The 13,611-nt window shown below is 35.3% G+C and overlaps 1 protein-coding gene across 1 annotated transcript; it reads right to left on the bottom strand.

Moving 5' to 3' along the window:
• Positions 1-2,748: 2,748 nt before the first annotated feature.
• On the bottom strand, positions 2,749-12,064 carry LOC125261033. Its single transcript, XM_048179575.1, has 3 exons — positions 11,926-12,064; positions 4,929-5,007; positions 2,749-3,973 (listed from the first exon to the last, which is right to left on the bottom strand). Exon 3 carries the CDS (start codon positions 3,762-3,764, stop codon positions 2,850-2,852), a length of 915 nt encoding a protein of 304 aa, XP_048035532.1. The 5' UTR covers positions 3,765-3,973; positions 4,929-5,007; positions 11,926-12,064; the 3' UTR covers positions 2,749-2,849.
• Positions 12,065-13,611: the final 1,547 nt, after the last annotated feature.

Here is a 13,611-nt window from a genome sequence, read left to right as displayed (position 1 = left end):
CTGTCCCAGACAAAAGACTGTCATCGTTAAACAATGATTTTGTGGTGATTTCTGGAATCATGGCTCTTTAAAGGTGCCATCGAACATTTTGTAATATGATGTAATAGATGTAATATAAGTCTAAGGTGTCCCATTTAAACATTTAATGTGTACAATTGTACAAAATATTTGTGTACAATATTTTTTTTCAGGATTATTTGATGAATAGAAAGTTCAAAAGAACAGTGTTTATCTGAAATCTAATCTTTTGTAACATTATAAATGTCTTTACTGCCACTTTTGATTGATTTAATGCATCCTTGCTGAATAAAAGTATTCATTTCTTTAATTTCTTTTCAAAAAAATAAAAATAAATATTCTTACTGACCCCAAACTTTTGAACGGTAGTGTATAATGCTACAGAAGCTTTGTATTTCAGATAAATGCTGTTCTTTTGAACTTTCTATTCATCAAGGAATCCTGAAAAAAAAGTACACAACTGTTTTCAACATTGAAAATAATCATAAATGTTTATTGAGCAGCAAATCAGCATATTAGAATGATTTCTGAAGGATCATGTGACACTGAAGACTGGAGTAATGATGCTGAAAATTCAGCTTTGCATCACAGGAATAAATTACTTTGTCAAATATATTTAAATAGTACACAGTTATTTTAAATTGTAATAATATTTCACAATATTACTGTTTTTTACTGTATTTTTAATTAAATAAATGTAGCCTTGGTGAGCAGACGAAACTTCTTTTAAAAACATAAAAAATCTTAGTCGTTCCAAACGTTTGGACTGTACTGTATATATATATATATATATATATATATATATATATATATATATATATATATATATATATATATATATATATATATATATATATAGTTACATTTTATACTTTCCAAATAAACATGCATGGTATAGCTATATAACCTAAAGTAAATAGTGAAGCCAAAAATCAGCATTACACAAGCAACAGTTTTATTGGAACAGAGTTGCAGAGACCACATTCACTCTTACCTGTAAATTAGAAAGATTAATAATAATTTAATACTGGTAGGCCTGTGTAGCTCTTTATTATCTGCCTGATTAAAAGAAAATAAAGGTGGCTTTTGTTAGATTACCCATTCATTAGTCTGTGTTAATATGTGGTATAAAGGTTTGCACATATATTGCAGATTATTTATTAATTCATATTTTAGATGTTACCTTTAAATATATTGTATATATCACCATATATGTATATACACATGTTCTCATGTGTACACATATTGTGTATATATTTTAATATATATTTCCATATAATATTACACATTTAAAATATATTCCACAATATATTGAGCACATATCTGTACATATATTTCATGTATATAATTCCATATAATTTTACATATATTTAAAATATATTCTACCATATAATAAACATCCACCATAATGTATTTAGATTTATATGGGAAAATGTTTTGGTAATATGTAAAGATAGTGTCAAATGTATATTTATAAATATAATATTGCATATATTTTGGGATATATAAACACATATATTATATATTCATGTTCAATATATTGTAATATATTGAAAGCGGCAAACATTTGTATATTTTGCAATATATTGCAATATATTACATGAATATATAATATAGTGTATAATATATATATATATCATCGATATATTATTCAATGTATTCAAATATATAAAATATTGGAAAATAAAAAGGGAAAATAATATATTACAATATATCACAATATATTTTAAGAAATATATTGGTAAATATATTTTCCTTTTGTAAGGGTAAAAACACACACACACAAATTCCCTCTTTTTATCATTAATTAACTGATAATAATAAAAAGCAAATTTAAGTTGCTTCATCACACTTATTCTCTTCAAGGTTGTAAGTATGATTAATTTTGCACACTCATCAAATTCCGTCCCCTAATGTGGGACATGCTGATGAACAGACTCTGTTTCACAATTTAAAGGGTTAGTTCACCCACATAGGGAATTTATGTCATTAAGTACTCACTCTTACCTGTCCCAAATCCCTAAAACCTATGGCAATGTGTGGATCAAATACCTTCAAATTTCAACAAAATTATCTTAATTTGTATTCCAAAGACAAACAAAGGTCATACAGTTTAGGGACGACTTGAGGGTAAGTACTTAATGACAGAAATTTCATTTTTGGGTGAGCTAACCCTTTAAAGGATTAGTTCACTTTCATTTACATTTATGCATTTGGCAGATGCTTTTATCCAAAGCGACTTACATTGCATTATATTATACATTTTGTATCTGAGTATATGCAATCCCTGGGATCAAACCCATGACCTTGGCATTGCTAGTGCCATGCTCGTCTGGGATCATTTAAAGCCCTTTGAAGCTGCACTGAAACTGTAAATTTGACTTTCAACCGCCTGGAGGCCATTGAAGTCCACTATATGGAGAAAAATCCTGAAATGTTTTCATCAAAAACCTTAAAGGGATAGTTCACCCAAAAATGAAAATGTGATGTTTATCTGCTTACCCCCAGCGCATCCAAGATGTAGGTGACTTTGTTTCTTCAGTAGAACACAAATGATGATTTTTAACTCCAACCATTGCCGTCTGTCAGTCTTATAATAAGAGTCAATGGTCACACAATTTATAAGAGTCAATAAATGATGCACAGACAAATCCAAATTAAACCCTGCGGCTCGTGATGACACATTGATGTCCCAAGACACAAAACGATTGGTTTGTGCGAGAAACCGAACAGTATTTATATCATTTTTTACCTCTAAAACACCATATATCCAACTGCGTTCAGCACTCGGTTAGTGAGGTCTGATCGCGCTCTGACAACGGCAGTGATCTCTAGCTCTCATTGCACCGTTTGCACCTGGTACAGTCTCTGACTGTATGGTCCTCAGTTCCACAGATCCAGCAGCCCAGTCTGACAGAATTCCCTCCAGCCCTGTTGGAGAATCCATCACCTCGCTCTCTTCTTCCTCCTGTCTGTTGAGGAGGCGGTGCAAAAGAGCTGCTTGCACTAAGCCCCGCTGCAATTCCTTGTTGCTCCTTCTTTGCCATTTGCTGTTCTTCCGCATGCAAAGCATGTGCCAGGACAGTGGCTATCTGTCCACTCCCACATTCAATGTAACTGGATTTTACAGCTTGTGCAATTTCTTTTCTCAGTCCATCCAAGAAATACATCTCCAGATAACACTCCCGTACGCCCGGTTGATTTCCTCTGTTTTCAGGCTCTGGAAAGCCGCTGTACTTGTTGAATGTCTCATAGAGTCGATTGTAATAGTCCTGAACAGACTCCTCTCCGTTTTGGCAGCAGCTAATAAGCTTTTCTATGTCCACACGCAATGGGAATGTTTCCTTTATGGCGTTTGCTATGTCATTGACTGCAATACGGTGCAGCCTGTTAGACGCATCATCCCAGTCTATGTGTACCCTCCAAAAACCTTCTGTCAGCGTTGGCAACTTTGCACTCACTTTTTGCCAATTTGTAGCCCCCATTTTTATAAACAGGAGCCTTCTTAGTTCTTGCACAGTGGGGCTGAACACCTTGCAGAACGTGATCAGTTCAGTAGAAAATTTGTGACTTGAGTCAACAGGGTTCGACAGGTGAGCCATTGCCTCTTTCATTTCATTCACAGTCCATATTATAAAGCCAGTTTCTGGTCCATCGGGTCCCGAAACTTCTTTCATTGTCCTTATGCTCTTATCTTCCTGTTTTACTTGATATCTTGTTCTTTTTTCAATGGAGGAACCTCGCATTCCTCCTCTAATTCGACTCCTTCCTTGGGGATTGGATGAATCACATCAGGGTCTTCATTTCCGTCCTTTTGCACAAGAGGATGGGAAGTGGAGGGTGGTGGATCTTTGTCTTGTCTAAGCTCTGCTTCCGCACAAGGCTCTGTTAGTCTTCTCAATGGAGAGCAGTCGAGGTCAGGGTTCAGGGGTTGCAGCACAGCCACTGGATAGTGCTGGTATGGCGGTGATGCATGTAAAGAAACACAGGCATCAAATGGGTTAGTAGGCTCATGTGGTGCAGTTGCTTTTCCAGCACATTTTTCATTATTCCTTCCTTTCTTATCCCTACATGGCTATTCTTTCATCATCGCCCTTCTTATCCTCTTTTCTTTGCGACCAAAGATAGCCTACGATCATTTTCTGACAGTGTCAGAAATTTAGCAGGATCAACGCAGAGAGCTGCTACGACCTACATCTACTGACCAGCCAACGAAAATGCGACATGAAATCAATGTGACGTGCTAAAACTTAAAACTGCTTACCTCAAGCTCTTTTCACTTCTTCTTTTGCCGCTTCCTTTTTTTTAGCACACATAAAAACTACAACTGCCAAAGTGTGATTCAACATGGTCTATTTGTTTACCACTAGCGCTTTCTGATGACGTTTTATTCTTCTATAGAAACTTGCATCTTAGCCTACGAGTCAATAGGTGTCATGATCGTACAGTCTACATGCACGTCGTACACAAGTTTAAAGGTCCCATGGCATGAAAATTTCACTTTATGAGGTTTTTTAACATTAATATAAGTTCCCCTAGCCTGTATATGGTCCCCCAGTGGCTAGAAAAGGCGATGGGTGTAAACCGAGCCCTCTGTATTTTGCTTTGCATTTGAGAAAATGAAAGCTGAGACGACCCAATCCGGAATCTTCCCCATATGTCGTCATACGGGGAAAGGTTACCTCCCCTTTCTCTGCTTTGCCCGCCCATGAGAAAATGAGCTACTACAGCGCACGAGAGACATCATGGCTTGCAAACCAGTGAAGCATGGCAGTTGCTCAGTGTCTGGATGTACAAATGAACACCAAGGTATTTTTTTACTTCCTTCATCCGAACCAGGGTTCTAAATTAACTCCCGCCAAATGCGGGTTAAAATTAATTTTGGCAGGTGTTAATAAAAACTTACTTACCAGTTTGAGTCTCTCTTCTGTATGTGTGGTCAATCACAAGGAAAGCACAAGCCTTTTCTCATTAGAGTTGCAGATCTTGCTAAAAATAAATAAATAAATAAATAAATAAATAAGCAAACTAGATAAGTCCATAATAAACCTGAATAAATCCAAATGCTTTATGCTGAAAATAAGACCAAAATATCGCAATCATGTCTGCACACTTTAATAACCCCATAAAGCTGTTCGTGTATCATATTTGTCAAGCTTGCTCTAGGACAACCCCATATTGGTTGTCTTTATGGTTTTGTTCCTAAATAATCTGTTGGATGTCTCCCAACAGGTCTGACCTTTCACCTGAAATCGGATAGGTAGAGCTCTTAGACAGACCCTGGTCTGCACTCAGCTAATGTCTTGAACATGAGCTGACATATGCAAATATTGGGGTCATACATATTAATGATCCTGACTGTTACGTAACAGTCGGTGTTATGTTGAGATTCGCCTGTTCTTCTGAGGTCTTTTAAACAAATGAGATTTATATAAGGAGGAGGAAACAATGGAGTTTGAGACTCACTGTATGTCATTTCCATGTACTGAACTCTTGTTATTTAACTATGCCAAGATAAATTCAATTTTTAATTCGATGGCACCTTTAACAGTGGTCCTATGTCATACAGTGAGAGAGGTTCAAAGATGTCTGTTTTCCCGGTCTTGCGACCAAAGATAGCCTACGATCATTTTCTGACAGTGTCAGAAATTTAGCAGGATCAACGCAGAGTGTGTTTGCTGCTACGATCTACATCTACCGACCAGCTAATAAAAATGCGACATGAAATCAATGTGACATGGTGCTACAGTGGAGTGCGAAAGTTTGGGAACCTCTTGCAGAATCTGTGAAAAATTTTAACAAAATAAGAGAGATCATACAAAATGCATGTTATTTTTTATTTAGTACTGTCCTGAGTAAGATATTTTACATAAAAGATGTTTACATATAGTTCACAAGACAAAAAAGTATCTGAATTTATTAAAATAACCCCATTCAAAACTATGCGAACCATTGATTCTCAATACTGTGTGTGGTTACCTGGATGATCCATGACCTTTTTTTTGTTTCAGGGTATCTGCAGATATGAACAAGTTAAATTTAAGACTTTTTAAGACCTTTTTAATACCACCTTACATGAAATTTAAGACCAAACCTGCGATGGAAACACACACACATTATATATATATATATATATATATATATATATATATATATATATATATATATATATATATAAAATGTACATTAATACATATATTAAATGTCTTAATAGAATTGTTATTATTAAAGTACCTGCAAAATGTTTGGAAACAATTATTGATTTTAAAATAAGTCCTTCTGCTCACCAGGGCTGCATTTATTTGATCAAAAATACAGTAAAAACGGCAACATTGTGAAATATTCTTACAAATAAAAAAAAAGTTTATATTTTATAAAATGTAATTTATTCCTGTGATCATTACTCCAGTCTTCAGTGTCACATGATCCTTCAGAAATCATTACAATTTGATTTGATGCTCAATAAACATTTCTGATTATTATCAATGTTGAAAACAGTTGTGCTGCTTCATATTTTTGTCCAAATGGTGATATTTGTTAGTTTTCTTTGAAAAATAGGAAGTTCAATGAACAGCATTTATTTGAAATTATATTACATGTATTTATCAAATATATTATTTAAGTATTTATTAAATAGAAATATTCTGTAACATTTTAAATGTCTTCACTCTTCACTCACTTTATCACTTTAAAGTATGACGAATTAAAATATTAATTTTTCTATTTTTTAAATCTTACCACAAATGTTTAAATTGGATTCCCACAACAATTTTAAGCAGTAAAACTGCATTTTAACATTGATAATATAAATAGTGAATGTTTCTTGAGCAGCAAATCAGCATTTCTGAAGAATCATGTGACACTGAAACTTCTCTTTGTAAACAACAGAATTAAAAACGATTCAAATGACGAATATTGCGTTCCCAAATGCAAATTTAAACGTCACAAACAAAGGAGCATTTACAGTTAATCGAAAATGAAAACACCACTGTTACAGCAAGCATGCAGCGCGTCAGACTATTATTTATATAATTACATCACAGCCGTTGCAAATTATATATTAAATTCTCACCACCATTCATAAAAAAAGTTACCGAACGCGTTTCAGCGCTGATTCTACTCGCATTTGGTGCGTTGAACCATTTGAACTCTTTTAGGGACCGTTCATATGTCGCGTCTAAAAACGCATGGAAAACGCGTCGGCGCCGCTTTCTCCTTTCCAAAGCGCTCGGGCGCTGCGGTAGCGTCTGCCGTTACTAAGAAACCATGAGCTGCGCTCTCCATGTCGAGTTTGTTTCAGCAAAGGATATATGGATTTCCAGCACTGAAATTCACTTGCAGTAGCTCTGCTACAGCATATTTATTTAAAAATGTGTATCCGTGTACAGATCAGATATTCCTACATCTTTGCTGAGCTTTGTCCTGCAGATGGCGCCGCGCAGCGCTGGACCATTCAGTCGGAGGTGTATTAGAAAACAAAACATACATAAAACATTTTTGCGGCATTGCAACGAAAAATATTTAAGACCTATCCAATCTGAATTTAAGACATTTTAAGACTTTTTAAGGCCTTTTATTAGGAAAAATATATTTAAGACTTTTTAAGACTTTTTAAGGACCCGCGGATACCCTGTTGTTTTGAGATGGCTGTTCATGAGTCCCTTGCAGAGGTGTCAAGTAACAAAGTACAAATACTTCGTTACCTTACTTAAGTAGAAATTTTGGGTATCTATACTTTCTGGACTAATTATTTTTCAGCCGACTTTTTACTTCTACTCCTTACAATTTCACGGAATTATCTGTACTTTCTACTCCTTACATTTTAAAAATAGCCTCGTTACTCCTATTTCATTTCGCCTTTTCATCGTAAAAAACAAAAAAACTATCCAGATAAATTGCACCATCCGGATAGAGTGAATTTGATTGTGGTTGGATGAGAAGTAGAAACATATACCATTCTGACACCCTATTGGTTTGTACGCGACCCATCACACCTGCACATGACACAAATCACGTCACACTCCATCAAGGAGGACAAAGCCAGTGTTGAGGATGTTACTCAAAAAAGATTATTTCTTAAAAGTTATTATTTCTCCATTACTGGCTCATTTATCAAAGGGGTGCTTTCTCTTCATCCTCCACAAATTAAGCTACAGTAGGTAGTTCGGTAGAGAAACGTTTCAATAAATTAGCGTTTGCGATTGACAATATTGTGGGCTATAATAAGTAGGCTATACTAACTTTGTTAGTCGTTACCCCCAACACTGGACATAGCAGACATATTTGTACATTTTGACATCCGATTTGACTACTCAGGCACAAGGAGAACTGATCGCACGCACGATAGAGAGAGAGAGAGAGAGAGAGAGAGAGAGAGAGAGAGAGCATGCACGCGAGAGGACGCTTCGGTTGTGTGCCATTCAGCGCGATTCCGCCTATCCCGCTTTCACAACAAGTTAATCGATAAAGAATTGTAATTTTGTGATACGACGATCTTCAACGATCATTTGGCTGTAAGCTGAAATTAAGCTGAAAACAGCTGAAATCTACCTGCATTTGGCGGGTGTTAAAGGTGCTACAGAGGATGTTTTGTTTTATACATTTTTGCAATATTACTTGAAACTGTCTTTACTAACTGATAAAAGACTATTTATTAGGTGCACTGAAAGGAATAATATTAATATACATCATCTGTGCACGAGGTAGGGCATTAAAACATCAGCCATCGCGTAAACGATTGGCCCTCTGGCTTGTCAATCACTGCCTTGATGTTCCTTGTGAGAGACGAGCGTGGCTGCAGTGACTGTATGATTTTGAGATCCATCTTTTCACACTGAGGACAATTGAGGGACTCAACTATTAAAAAAGCTGCAAACATTCACTGATGCTCCAGAAGAAAACACGATGCATTAAGAGAAAACTGAGGTGAAATCAGTTTTGGTCAAGGTGAAAACTTTTTGAATTTAAAGATCAAGGTAAATTGTACTTAATTTGTCTTTCCGGCAAACATGCAAGTATCTTCTGTTGGTTCCAAAGGGAAGAACTAAATGAAAAAAAAAAAAAAATCAACAAAATAAGAAAAATTTGGACTTCATCCTGTTTTAAAGTTTTCACCCCCCGTCTCTTATTGCATCGTGTTTCCTTCTGGAGCATCAGTGAATGTTTTGAACCTTTTTTAATAGTTGAGTTTGAGTCCCTCAGTTGTCCTCAGTGTGAAAAGATGAATCTCAAAATCATTCAGTCACTGCTGCACCACAGTTTCAGAACCTCAGCCACAGAACGATTGTAGTGGAAATTTTCAGAGTTTGCGTGACTCCTCTGAAAAACATGTCTTAGGTTCGATTTATGTATCCTGACTAGGGTTGCAAAGGGGCGGAAAGTTTCCAGTAAATTTCCGGAAACTTTCCACGGGAACTTAACCTTGGGAATTTTGGAAATATTCAAATTTGGAAATTTAACAAGAATTTATGGGAATATATGGGAATTTATTGGAAATTTTGGGAAATTTATATAAAATGTATAATATTTACATAAAAAGATATCATATAAAAACAAATATAAACATTTTAGTTTGGTCATAACATAAAATAATAGTTATTTATTTTTCACATTCAATTAATTCTAATTTAGTAAATATGTAAAATATATTTTTATTGCAACAGTTGTTATGTGTTATTTATTTCAGTGTCACATGACCCTTCAGAAATCATTCTAATATGCTGATTTGATACTCAGTTATTATCAATTGTTGGAAACAGTTGTGCTGCTGAATATTTTTTGGAACCTGTAATACTATTTTCAGGATTCACTTATTAATAAAAAGTTAAAAAGAACAGAATTTATTCAAAATAGAAATCTTTTCTAACAATGTCACTTTAATATCACTTTTATTTAACAATTTTACACATCTTTGCTGAATAAAAGTATTCATTTCTTTCAAAAATAGAAAGAAAAAAAATTACTGACCCCCAAATTTTGAACAGTAGAGTATATTGTTACAAACAATTTCTATTTTAAATAAATGCTGTTCTTTACATTTTTATTCATCAAAAGAATCCAAAAAAAGTATCAAAGGTTATAAAAGAATTAAGCAGCACAACCGTTTCCAACATTGATAACAGAGTATCAAATGAGCATGTTAGAATGATTTCTGAAGGATCATGTGACACCGAAGACTGGAGTAATGATGCTGCTTTGCATCACAATAATAAATAATATTTTATGTATATCAAAATAGAAAACCATTATTTTAAATTGTAGTTATGTTTGACAATATTTCTGCTTTTTTCTGTATTTGTGATCAAATGTGCATGTTATGGACTGGGGGAATGCACAGTGCATGCAGGGGGTGTGGCCTCAATAGCCCTGCAGTAAGTCATGTGCTGTGTGAATGTCAGGGTAAAATTTCAACTAAAATTGCATTAAATATGGTTGTTTTAAAAAATTATGCTGCAAGATGTTCTTTTCAACTACATTTAAGTACCCTGTCATAGGCTAACCTGTAATTTTGCTTTATTCCCTTCTTTTTTCATATAGGCCTAATATACACAAGATATCATGATGTACGAACAAATATACAGTCAAATGTTACACATTTATTAATATATGTTTGAATTAATACAAATAAATATTAAATAAATAAATCTTCTCAAACTCTGTGTCGTTAAGTATTATTTGGAACGTGGAGGAAATAATTTAAAATAAAAACGGCGTATAGTTGTAGCCTATATCCTCACAGTATACACAACTGTGTTTGTATCCATTCATTGACATTAAGCATAGGCTGTTTTAAAATTGTGCTCTTTGTACATCATGATATCTTATGCATATTAGACCTATATGAACAGAAAAATGACTTTATTAAAAAGTATTGTTGTTAAATACTGTAGACATCGATCTAATCAAAATCCATGTAAAAACAACTTATATTTAACAAAACAAAATGACATGTATGGGTAGCGCAAATATGACTTAAGCATATTAAGCTGGAAAGGGTTCAAATATGCAGAAGATGCTTGAAAACTGAAGAATATGCAGGAGCTGGAGGATTTTTCTGAAGAACAGAGTTCAGTTTATAACTGTTCAGGACAAACAAGAGACTCATGAACAACATCACAAAACAGTCATAGATCATCAGGTAATCACACACAGTATTGAGAATCAAGGGTTCACATACTTATGAATGGGGTTATTTTAATAAATTCAGCTATTTTTTTGTCTTGTGGACTATTATGTAAACATCTTTTATGTAAAATATCTTACTCAGGACAGTACTAAACAAAAACAACATGCATTTTGTATGATCTCTCTTATTTTGTTAAAATTATTCACAGATTCTGCGAAGCGTTCCCAAACTTTCGTATACCACTGTAAAACTTTTACCTCAAGCTCTTTTCACTTCTTATTTCGCCGCTTTCTTTTTTTTTTAAGCACACATAAAAACTACAACTGCCAAAGTGTGATTCAACATGGTCTTTTTGTTTACCACTAGCGCATGCTGATGACGTTTTATTCTTCTATAGAAACTTACATCTTTGGTGTCATCATTGTGCGGTCTACATGCGTGTCGTACCCAAGTTTAATAGATATTTTAACACAGAACATGACAAAACTTGAATAAAACACCTGGGAAAACAGCACCAAATAGCCGATGAGAATACATACAGCGCATCGATGTCGCATTTAACGTCTTAAATTAAAAACACACAGAAGTTTGGAGTTTACAAGCAGACCAATTATCACACTTTTCATTGTATAGTCACAAATAACACATATTTGACTCGATTACCACAACTAGGAGTTGACAGACAAAACAAGTAAACTTTTGTGCAGTTTATAGTTCAGACTTGGGCTTTAAAATAATCCAAACTTAACTATTAAGACGGAGGAAACATTAATGCGACTTACCAGCAGGACGAGCCACTAGACTCTGAAGCTGTGTCCCAATTCAGGGGCCGCGCACTTCGAAGTGCGTGAAAGGGGTGGGGTTTTGGAGTGGAGGGTTGCCAGGTCTGCGCAACAAAACCATCCCAAATGTAGCGTAATCACAGCACAAGTGTAAAAGTTTCCTAATTCCACACGTGGCAACAATGAGCCGAGCGTCGTTACATGGCTAACGGCTGTAGGTGCGTTCACGCGGCCTCGTAATTCCTGTAGTTACGAGATTCTAGCTTGTAAAATGCGTTCACGTCCTCGTAGAGATCGTAACTGGACAGCTTGTAAGCTGGGAGTTAAACTATGAAAGCTCCCACATGTACCACGTGGCCGCTGTACCACCTGACCGGTGTAGATTCATTTAGGCGTTGGTAGTGGTGCCATGGAAACGCTTAATTCCCAGTCAAAGGACGTGAACAGCTCCGAATATAACGTCACGTGTTGTCATTTCAAGATACCGGTAAATACGAGGTGACGTGAACGCAGCTTGTGTGACAGACAGCTGATGTTTGACCAAATTTGAATGGACCATAGATCTGTTTTAGTATGTTCAAATATTTCTGATTTTTATATATTTATATAATACGCTCCACCAGCGTCTGCCTAATGAAAGTGTACACAAATATGTTTTGTTTTGTTCTGTTTTATACACTGATGATTTAAAATGTGATGCTATTTTTCTGATGTTAAATCTAAGTTCTGTTGTATATAGTTGTAAAAGGTACTTTATGTAATGTAGCTTTACAACGATGTATTTAATGTAAAAACATTTAATTTACAAGATGAAAAAAATATTATATAGGCCTAAATTTGTAATTTAAAATTACATTTTTGCATCAAGTTGCATAAAAGAAATAAACAATGAACAATTCTCATTTATATGAATAAATGAATTAATTACATTACAAATACAAACTTATGCATTTGCTAACTTAACTTAAAAAAACTGTACAGAAATTAGGCTGTTTCATTGACAAAGTGACATTTAAATAATATTTATATCGACACATTTGTATGCACTGTATTCTGTTCTTGAGAAAACGGGGAAAAAAGCGTCCTTTGAAGTGCGATTCACCGCGGCGCGAGGAGGGATGACGTAATTCGAGAGCGACTTCAAGTGCACCCTCAGTTTCCCAGGGGAATGAAGCACCGATCTCAAGACCAGGGGCGGAGCTACGGGTGGGCCTGGGTGGGCCTGGGCCCACCCAGATTGACAGCTTGCCCACCCAGTCAGATCCAGGGAAATATATATATTAGGCTATATGGGCGTCGGAACCATTGTAACCATTGTACTTTTTAAGACCAATATATTGGACCCACTCACTTTTACCGTCTCTAATTCAGCATTTGTCTAATCCCCCCCAGGTGATGCTACTCCACAAACCACCAACAGAACATAAAAAATATCAAAAATAGAGATAGTTTTTAAAACATCGCCAAGTAAAAAGCAATATGGAGTCAGAGCGCGCAGTTCATATAGAACTGTCTCTTTACGACCACAACAAACGGGACACTTTTCAGACGCGCATTCCACCTTCGCCTCAGCGCCAGGCGCGAGTCAAACGAGCGCGGAAAAGGTAGCTTCAGCTGAACAACAGTGAACTGCGGTCAGATGAGATGTTGTCAGGCTATGCCAGTAAAACTCCAATCAGCCGTTAG

This window comes from Megalobrama amblycephala, unplaced genomic scaffold (genome assembly GCF_018812025.1).
Source record: "Megalobrama amblycephala isolate DHTTF-2021 unplaced genomic scaffold, ASM1881202v1 scaffold253, whole genome shotgun sequence".
Lineage (NCBI taxonomy): Eukaryota > Metazoa > Chordata > Actinopteri > Cypriniformes > Xenocyprididae > Megalobrama > Megalobrama amblycephala.
The sequence above is the reverse complement of the archived record's forward strand: the minus strand, read 5'-3'. Positions and strand labels throughout refer to the sequence as shown.

Bases quoted from the DNA above. Each gene is read 5' to 3' on its own strand.
- LOC125261033 (XM_048179575.1), bottom strand. From the start codon at position 3,764: ATGCGAGGTTCCTCCATTGAAAAAAGAACAAGATATCAAGTAAAACAG.